Source organism: Pollachius pollachius (assembly GCF_949987615.1).
Source record: "Pollachius pollachius genome assembly, chromosome: 1".
NCBI lineage: Eukaryota > Metazoa > Chordata > Actinopteri > Gadiformes > Gadidae > Pollachius > Pollachius pollachius.
Genome location: NC_136934.1, coordinates 32,021,334 through 32,031,361, shown reverse-complemented (window position 1 = coordinate 32,031,361; position 10,028 = coordinate 32,021,334). Strand labels below are relative to the sequence as shown.

At 48.2% G+C, this 10,028-nt stretch overlaps 1 protein-coding gene across 1 annotated transcript in view; it reads left to right on the top strand.

The window, feature by feature from the left end:
* ntd5 (ntl-dependent gene 5) overlaps positions 1-5,758 on the top strand; it is an 8,391-nt gene extending 2,633 nt beyond the window's left edge. The window contains exons 4-8 of the mRNA XM_079736390.1: positions 2,392-2,560; positions 3,257-3,333; positions 3,899-4,081; positions 4,331-4,528; positions 5,088-5,758. Coding sequence (XP_079592516.1) covers positions 2,392-2,560; positions 3,257-3,333; positions 3,899-4,081; positions 4,331-4,528; positions 5,088-5,173 — 713 coding nt within the window. The 3' untranslated portion in view covers positions 5,174-5,758. The remainder of the gene's footprint in view (positions 1-2,391; positions 2,561-3,256; positions 3,334-3,898; positions 4,082-4,330; positions 4,529-5,087) is intronic.
* Positions 5,759-10,028: the final 4,270 nt, after the last annotated feature.

Below are 10,028 nucleotides of genomic sequence, written 5' to 3'. Positions count from 1 at the left end.
AAGATTTGTTTTCATTCTGTTGAGCATCAAAGGCCTCAGCTTGGCCTTGTCAGCAAGTATTCATGTCCACGAGGGGAAAAGTCAAAACAGAATGAATGAAAGATGATGGAAGCCAAAATAGAAGCGTGAAGGCCTTGTTTAAGAGAGTGAGAGCACATTGATGCTATCGCTCACTGGGTTACATTTAGACTGTATGGAGAATATACTCTCTGTAGACGACACAAAAAGTACACAGCAGAACCAGAACCCAGGGTCCTTGATATGGACTGAGTGGGCTACCCTGCCGTAGACGCATCCCTTCACCACATGAACCAATAGTTGAATGGTATAGTATGGTTCCAACCTAATATGAATCTGCTTGTGTATTGTGTGTGCGCCCCTTTGGTGCATTGTGTGCACTGTGTGTGTATTTTGTGAGTGTTGTATGTATTGTGTGTGTTGTATTGTGTGCGCTGCTGCTGTGTGTGTACATTGGTGTTAGCTGGAGTTGGTCAGGCTCCTTCATGCCCATTGAGAGCCGGTGGGCGGTAGATCACTGTCAAAGTGGCTCAGAGCCGTTTGCATAAGTGTGTACTTTTCTGTTTGTGTCTGTGTGAGGGAGAGACAGAGTGTATTTTCATTGGTGGGAGCTCGAGAGGTAGATTTTCTGCATACGTTAAATGTGTATATGTGGGAGGGAAATTGCACATGTGTCACAGTGAGGTGTGTGTTTGTGTGTGAATATCTAGGTGCATGTGTTTATGTGTGTGTGTGTGTGGGGGGGGGTGTGTTTGTGTGTGTGTGTGTCTGTGTAGATATGTGTTTGTGTACTTTGTGTGTGTGTGTGTTTGTGTACCTTTTTGTGTGTGTATGTGTTTGTGTGTGTGTGTGTTTGTGTACGTTTGTGTGTGTGAGTGTGTGTGAGTGTGTGTGTGGGCGACAGATCACAGTCAGGAGTCAGCTCTCTTGCTCATGCAGCTTTAGGCGTTCTGTTCCCTGTTCTCCTCTCCTTTGCTCTCCTCTCTCATCCTCCTCTCCTCTCATCCTTCTCTCCTCTCATCCCCTTCCATCTGAGCCCTCTGATAAGGTCTTCCGCAAACACAGCCAAGGACATGCTAGCCGCTCCAGGCCACAGAGTTTGTGCTGTGCCTTTGTGTTTGTGTGTATGTGTGTGTATAAGCGTGTTTAAATGTGTGTACGTGCAACATTTGTGTGCATGTCTTTCTAAATGTAAATCTTTAAAATATAGCAAATGAGAGAGAGAGGGAGCAAGTGGAAGAAATAAGAGAGATAGATAAAAGAGATAAAGACAAAGAGATGGAGAGAGCGAGACACAAACACACACACACACACACACACACACACACACACACACACACACACACACACACACACACACACACACACACAAAACAACCTTTTAAATGCCCTTTAACAAGGTCGGCCTGACAAGTAGAGCTTTAGCCTCAATGGTTTCACCAAGGTTCCTCGTAGCCCGCAGAACCGTACGACGTCGCTCCTTTCCGTCATTCTGCACAGTGAGCAGAGCAGCTCCGTTCGCTGTCTCTGGGAGCGTGTGGGTGGCATGGAGCGCTGGGAGTCAGGTGGGAGAATGGCAGGACGTGAAAGCACTAGATTTAGCTCCAGGCTTCTTTCCAAGGCCTGCAAAGCTTCATCTACCCTCCCCTGAACCCTCGCTGCCATTTTTAGGGTAGGAAATATTCCTGGTTTCTTCTGCAGGCTTCAGCTCTCCTCTCCCCACCTGTAAAATGTACTCAGCGTGGATGGTTTCCCTCTGGAACACATCACAACCTCTATGAATGCTGCTCTCAGAATGAGCTGCTCCTGGCAAGAACAATGCAAAAGTGTTATACAATCTACTGCATAGATTTAGCTTCTTCTGAAAAATGTGGCTACGCTCCTTTTATATTTATTTAACTTCGAAGACATCAGACATTTTACCTGTTTCAAAAAAACAACACAAACTAAACCCTGAATTCATACATCCTTTCCGCCTTCTTTCCGTTCTAATTCATTCTGTTCCATCATTACCGCTTTGACTTCCTCAGCATTTGGTTTATTACAAATGCGTCGACTTAAAGGTGATCAAACAAGCAATGGAAGTTCCCCAGCGTATCTGGGTCTGGTCATCAATGCTGTGATTCTCATTATGTGTGTGTGTGTATGTGTGCGTTTTGAAGGTGGCGCAGTAGGTGTAAAACACAATTTCCTCTGGTTCCCAATGCCAACGGCTATCCTTATAATCCTTACAAAAGAAACACATGAGCAGCAGGCTTTTACTGCACAGCCCTCCAACAACCGTTCAATGATTCTCATATGACAACAGGCAATTGAAGCACTTTGCACAAACGCTACCATCAAAGCTGTCATTCTCATCTTGCCCCCTTACAGAAGCCCCGCCCCCCTCCACTCTTCCCCCCATCCTCCAGGCCCCCCTCACCATGCAGCCCCCCGCCGGGCCAACCCCCATCTGCGCCCTGCCCGACGAGGTGCTCAGCAAATTCAGCGTCCAGGGCACTGCGGCGGTGGGAACCAGCATCCTGTACAGCTGTCTGTCTGGGTGAGCGAGGGGAGAACCACGGGGCTCAGCGCGGGAGAGTGGAGCGCACACACAGACTCTGTGTGCTCGTGTGCGTGTGCGTCTGTGTCTGTGTATGTGAGTGCGTGGGTGGGCTGACAGGCGAGGGAAGCGGCGAGTAGGAGGAGGTAGAGAGACATGATGAAACCACTGAGGAAGAGGAGGGTGTGAAGAACAACGTGAATGTCAAATGGTGTGTGGCACTCTCAACATGTGTGTGTGTGTGTGTGTGTGTGTGCGGTTGTGTGTGTGTGTGTGTGTGTGTGTGTGGGAGCGAGGGGGGCTGAAGGTAATGTTAAAGTCAAAGAGTGACAAAGGGGCGGAACATCATTGACCAGAGCGAGGGATCTCTCTGGCTAACTAGGCCATTATAGTCTAATCTTGTGTTGACTCCCATATTCGCTCTGACTCATCTAATGGGCCTAATGGATCCAACACAAGCGTGCGCATGCGTGTCCGCGTGTGTGTCAGACAAAGTGGAGCACTGGGGGAAAATACACGCAGTGACAGACGCACTATAACATGTACATCTGGTAGGCCTGTTGGTATAGTCAATAGAATGTCCAGTGTAAGTCCATATTGTAAATGTCACCATATCCCCTCTCATTCTCTCTCTCTCTCTCTCTCTCTCTCTCTCTCTCCCTCTCTCTCTCTTTCCTCCATGATTCTCACAAACAGGGCATCTATAGTGGGAAGCAGTGAAAATTTCTGTCAAGGAAATCAAACATGGCAGTTCCCTCACCCCGTATGTCAAAGTAAGTTAGTTGTCGGTGTCAAGGCAAGGAATCCATTTCCATTTGACTGTGTTTGATTGTTCAATGTGGGTGAATGTGTGTGTGTGCGCGAGTGAGAGACAGGTAGAGATGAGATGAGATGCATGCACTTTTCCAATAACTATACCTTTTATATGTGTCTGATTGTGTGACAAATTGTGTCTCTGTGTGGCTCCAAGTGGAAAATCTTAAAAAAAAAAGTTTCTTTATTATGTCGATTTTTAATCAATCGCTTTATTAATACTACTAACACTGGAATCAATTCAACACGTATTGTACTTGGATTGAAGGCTTAATAACTATGATATGCAGGAGAGAGGGAACATTTGTGGGCGGTATAGCACCGCGTAATGGTCTTTTGCGGGGCTGTCTTGCCATCTAGTGGCTACAATTGGAATTGCAAGGCCCTGCGCAAACAGTAAACCAGTGAACCATAAGATGAAACAAAAAAAACCTGTCTTGTATCATTTGTAACAAAGCAATTAATTTAAGAGATATATACATTCAAACTAAACCGTCCCTCCTCCTTCCTCTGTGTGTGTGCCAGTGGTCTTCTGCCTGCCCCCCCCGCCGGTGGAGAAGGGCTACGTGGTGGCCGTGCAGAAGACTGAGTACGAGGTGGGCTACGACATCCACTACCTGTGTAAGAAGCACTTCCTGTTGGACGGGCCGCAGAAGGTCACCTGTCTGTCCAATGGCAAATGGAGTGCCCCTCCCCCACACTGCCGAGGTGAGACCGGAGGCTCAGAGACAGAGCAGGGATACCCACCCATCTGTTGTCAGTGTTTGATCAAATATTAGGTCATACCAGACAGAACACTGCGAACTAGTATTATTACTTAGTGTAGGGTATCAAATATTAGGTCATACCAGACAGAACACTGCGAACTAGTATCATTACTTAGTGTAGGGTATCATATTCTACTGTTCTGTGCTATAACTGTGTTTTCCTAATCTTTACGTGGCGGTCTCTGTCCAGCTCGCTGTCTCCTCCCGGCCCAGCGGAGCCGTGTGCTGATTGTTGGAGAAAAGCGCTGGCCCTTCGACCTGACGGACGGCATGGTTCCCCATGGGGAGAACGTCACCTTCTTCTGCAAACATCCCCGCAAACAGTGCAGCCTCACCTTCAGCCAGGGCTGCTTTGATGGAAAACTAGAGCCCCCAGATTGCTACCTGGGTAAGAATGTTCTGTCTCTCCCTCTCTATCAATCTGTCTGTATATCTATGTATGTGTGTACATTAAGGACAGTGTATAATAGAATAGAATAGAAAGCTTTATTGTCATTATACAAAGTACAACGAAATGCAATGAGCAGCTCCTTAAAAGTGCATAGATAGTAAGGTAAGTATAAGATATAAGGTGTATATAAGGTATGTATGTCATGTATGCATGGTATGTATGTATGCATGTTTTTACATGGGCCCTAAGATCGATAAAGGTATACTGCAAATAATTAATACATACATACATAAATTCATACATACATACATACATACATACATAAATACTTTACATACATGCATACACAAATGCATACATGCATACATACATACATACATACATACATACATACATACATACATACATACATACACACATACATACATACATACATACATACATACATGCACAAACCCATACATACATTGCATACATTATTCCATACACACCAACATGGTCCTGAGGGTTGGGGTTAGGGGTCCTGAGAGTGATGTTGTCTCTCCTTTGTCCACAGAGCCCACCTGGCTGCAGTACAAGCTGTTCCCTCACCGGCTCGTCTCAGAGATTGACGCCTGTTTGCCTGGAGACCTGGAGGGATGAGGGGCCCCGAGATCTACTGCCTCTACCACGGGGCCCTCAGCAGCGTGTCACACACACACACACACACACACACACACGCACACACGCACACACGCACACACACACACACACACACACAAACACACACACACACACACACACACACACACACGAACACACATACACACACGCGCATACACACACACACACACCTGATAACTGTGCATGTGTCAGACCATTGAGTATTTCTCAAGGCATATTTTTTACACAGTTTTGTTTCAAACACTGCATATGGTTTTTTTATCATCCCTACCACTTTGCACTGTGTAAGATAATCAGACAATACATGGTTAACAATCATAATATTTTCTGAAAATGACATATTGCATTCCTCATGGTGATTTAAAAGTACATATTATACCTGCTATGAACTTTTCCTCCATATACCTTGTAAGTTTTCATTATATTCAACTGCGTCTGTCTGCTTCTCTTTAAAGTATTTGTGACATCTTTTGTCGGCGTGGTTACATGTTTTGGACGCATCAAGCCTTGTTGTTGCTTGTAAGTTTTGTTAATTCAATATTTTAAATAAAACAATTTAAAGTCTTCAAGAGTTTCCTTTATATTCCACACACACACACACACACACACACACACACACACACACACACACACACACACACACACACACACACACACACACACACACACACACACACACACACACACACACACACACACACACACACACACACACACACACACACACACACACACACACACAGGCTGCAGGTTCAACCGTAGTCATAGGCTGAACATGGCTGCTAGTCGGACCCGGTAGGCTGCGACACCATAGCAACTCCCCTTGACCCCTCCCTCCCTCAGTATTCGCAGCATCACCCTTTACACTGCACATTCATATTTGGTCCTCCGGAAATATCCTCGGCTCGGGTAAGCCTGTCCCTATGCAGCGAATATATGGGGGGAGTGTAGTTTAAAATACTGTTAAAAATGTATCGGCAGCATGACGAGCAACCCCTCACAACTGCTCTTGAAGCATAGCTTCAATACATCACGATAAAGTTTTTTTGTTAAAGCTTTCGCGTTTCGCTATTCGTGTTTCGAACCCTCGTCTCTAAAATGGCTGGCCGTAGGTCCGAGAATACTACGATGGACAGAAAGGGAAGTGCTGAAGCGGCGGGCTCCATTGTGGCTGTAGGTTCTCTACAGCGGATGACGCGCTCATGTTAGGCTCGTCCAAGGTTCGACTGGTGTCAACGCACACGCGCGCCGCCCTCCTGCTATTGACAGCTCGGACCTCGGACCACGGTGCGTAATGGCGTCCACCCTGCACCCAGTGCCTCTTTTTATCCTTTGACCAATATCAGCAGGTTGGATTTGGAGGTACTAAGAATAATCTTACTGATATAATAATCTAACATTGCAATGTCCAAAATGAGATTGTCTTGTCGTTACTTTTATTGTCAGTGTTATCATTATTATTATTATTATTATTATTATTATTATTATTATTATTATTATTATTATTATTATTATTATTAGTGTTTTATTTACACTCTCGTGGGTCATCAGTATTGCATGCCGACAAGGTTACAACCAATAGGTATAGCGTAATAACGTGCTTTAATAGCCTATTACTTTTTATTTAAATTCGCACCGTTAAGCCCATTGAAAAGCTGTCTGTCTAATAAAAGATGCATTTTTATAACCACATAACAATTCACCTTACAACCATTAATTTGATGTAACGAACCAGTAGGGATACAAATTAGCAGGCTATAACAACACCATGAAATAATAACATCTATAGATGATAATAGACCAAATGGAACTAAACTTGACCAACAACTTGACCCCTGGGTGTCAAGTTGCGATCCTCCCTGCGACAGGATTTTATATATAAAAAAAAAAATATATATTGTTATGTTTGTAGGCTGCCTAAAATTGTTACATTGTTTGTTATTTATATTGTTACACTTTACTCAAAACCTGTATAACTGATTTAATTTTTCTTCTTTTTCAGGTACACAATTAGTTATGCCCCACAATGGACTCCCAGTTGGCTGCAGCCCCACCCAGCAGCAGCTCGGATGACCAACATGATCGCCCACCTCTGGAAGAATCGGGGCCAAAGGTGCTTGTCGGCCCACCAGACGATACCTCGCCCAGCACTTTAGCCAGTGACCCACACCTCCTCCCCATCACACCTGTGACACCCAGGCATGTTTCATCAGTTAATGGAGAAACGTCTGCCTCGGGTGGTGCATCCAAACAAGCCCCTCTAAAAACCTGCAAGAGTGATGGACTCAAGCGGCCAATTAAAGTCAAGACCGGCATGCCTGTTTTAAACAACCAACCAATCAGAATCAAAATCATTGTTCGGGGCAAAAATCCGATCATAAGCACTACCACCAGCCTGACCAAAGAGTTTCGTCCCTCAGAGTTCACAAGATCTGCGCCGTTTTCTCCTGAGACTGTTTCAACAGTCCTCGCCAACGACCAAAACCCTGATGAAGCCCCGCGCGCCCCATCTCTATCTGCCATAATGAACGAGCCCCAGACCACAGAAGCTATCCATCAAAAATTTGAAATACCCATAGCAGGCTCGTTTGATGGAGTGGGGAACGAGGGCGTGGAGAAGAAGACTGAAGATGACAAAACAAATCTTCTTAAAGACAGTACTACTACCAATCACAGCCCTGCCTCAGAGGACCCCCTGGGGCCCAGCAGGGCAGCCCCAGAGGAACCAAGGCCTACGGAGGGAGGGGGGGCGATCGAATGTGAAGTCACTGCACCTCTCAGTCTGCAGAGAGTGGATCTGAAGGTGGTGGAGGCAGAGGTGGAGGCAGAGGGGGAGGGGACAGAGGAACAGACCGAACCACTGGACCTCAGCCTGCCCATGAGGAGAAGGGACGCTGGCGGTAGGAGTGGTGGGTGCCCATGGGATGACTCCGGCTGTGAGAGCTCACTGATAATGGAGGTGGACGAGTTCGAGGGGGAGGGAGACCGAGACGTGGTGGAAGAGGATGATGATGAGGATGATGATGATGGTGTGGTCCGGAAAGGCGGCCAAACGTTTAGCGCACTCGGCGCAGATTCTTTTGGAGATTCGATCCTGTCTCCTTCGTTCTTCTCTACCTCCGTGTTTGCCTCCCTTTCCTCGATCGACTCTGACAATGACAATTTTCTCTTCATAGATGACCAGGGAATCCCGTATAATCTCAGTCCAGAAGGACACAAAGTGCCCCAAATAGACACCTCCACACTGGACGGCGGGCCGCTCTCAGGTCGCTCCGTGACTCAGTCCCTGTCTCTTCACGGAAAGAGGAACGAGCCATCACAGCTGGTCACTTTATTAGCCTCTAACCTCGGCCAAAGTTTAGGGAACCCATCGCATGCACTCATCGCTCCTTGTGATAACTTGCTTTCCTCACCACAGGCCTCGGCCCCCGAGTCCCCACCTCCGAGCGCTGAACCTTTAAAGGGTGCAGAGCTGTCGACAGGGGCACCGGCCACAAAGAACTCAGACTCCTCCAGGGCAGCTGAGCCCTGTGGGACCTCCACCGGGGGGACTGGGCCCGCGGTGGCAGCGAACCAAACCATGCAGATCCTCACCAACCCATCGGGGAACACGCCTATTCTCTTCCTCTCCCCCCCTTCCACCTCCACCCAGTTCTCCTCATCTCCAATGGGACTTTCACTGCCCCTTTCCCTGACACGGAACTCCGCCCCTACCTCCACCCCCATGCTCCTCCTCCTGTCCTCCGTCTCCTCCACCTCCGGTCCGTCCCTCGCTCTCCTGGACCCCTCTACCGGTCAGCTCTCCCAGATCACTGCAGCCAGCTCCGGCCCCCTCTCCTTCCCTGCTCTGTCTGCTGGTCAGCTCAGCAACCCGGGCTCCTCCGTTCTCTCCTATCCCATGATCCAGCTAGGCCCCAACAACGCCTCTGTTGTCCTATCAGGAGTGGGTAACAACCTGACCCCTAACCCGGTAGCCCTGACCTCCTCCTCCTCCCCCACCATCACCCCCGCCATCACCCCCACCACCACCCCCACCCTCCAGACCACCAGCCTCATCCCCTCCTCTGGGACTCTCTGCCATGTGCCCCCCCTCGGTCCGACTCAGTCCAAGTCCTCAGACACTCACGTGGAAGCAGAAGTCATATCTAAGGAAGGAAACACCAAGCCATCCCCCTTTACGTCAGGAAGCCCTCCTCCGCTACAGAACTACAACATGACCTTTGACCTTTTAGACCCCCTGAGTCCACCGGCGGAGGCGGACCCCTCCTCGGGATCGGAGCCCGGGACGGACCCGTCGACCCGTCACGGGATGGACCCAGTCCCGCTGGAGGACCACCTGTACTTCTCCAGCATGGCACCGCCTTCCCCGTCCATATTCACCAGCAGCCAGCTGGACGCCATGGACCCCCTGGACCCTCTGGACCCCCTGTCCCCGTCCTCCTCCCCCAACTCCCTGGGGCCCCGCAAGATCCTGTACTGCCAGCTGTGTCCGCGGGTCTTCTTCTACTCGTCGGACCTGGAGCGCCACGCCATCACCCACTCCCAGAAGAAGCCTCACGTGTGTCAGCAGTGTGGGAAAGCCTTTAAACGCTCCAGCCATCTGCAGGTCTGTGCAGACACTGTATTAAACAGCCTCATTCTCAAGGCCAATCATTATGCCTTGACGGCGTAGGCAAGCAGAAAGAAAAAGCACCATGTAGCAGCGTGTTCCTCTTTTTATAGGCACCTCCACTATTGGCATCGAGGTTGCAATGTGTAAGATAAAGTGGTATCTAGCAGAGAGTTTGCCAACTGAAGATCTCCCCTCTGCCTTGCCGACCGTATGTAGATATAA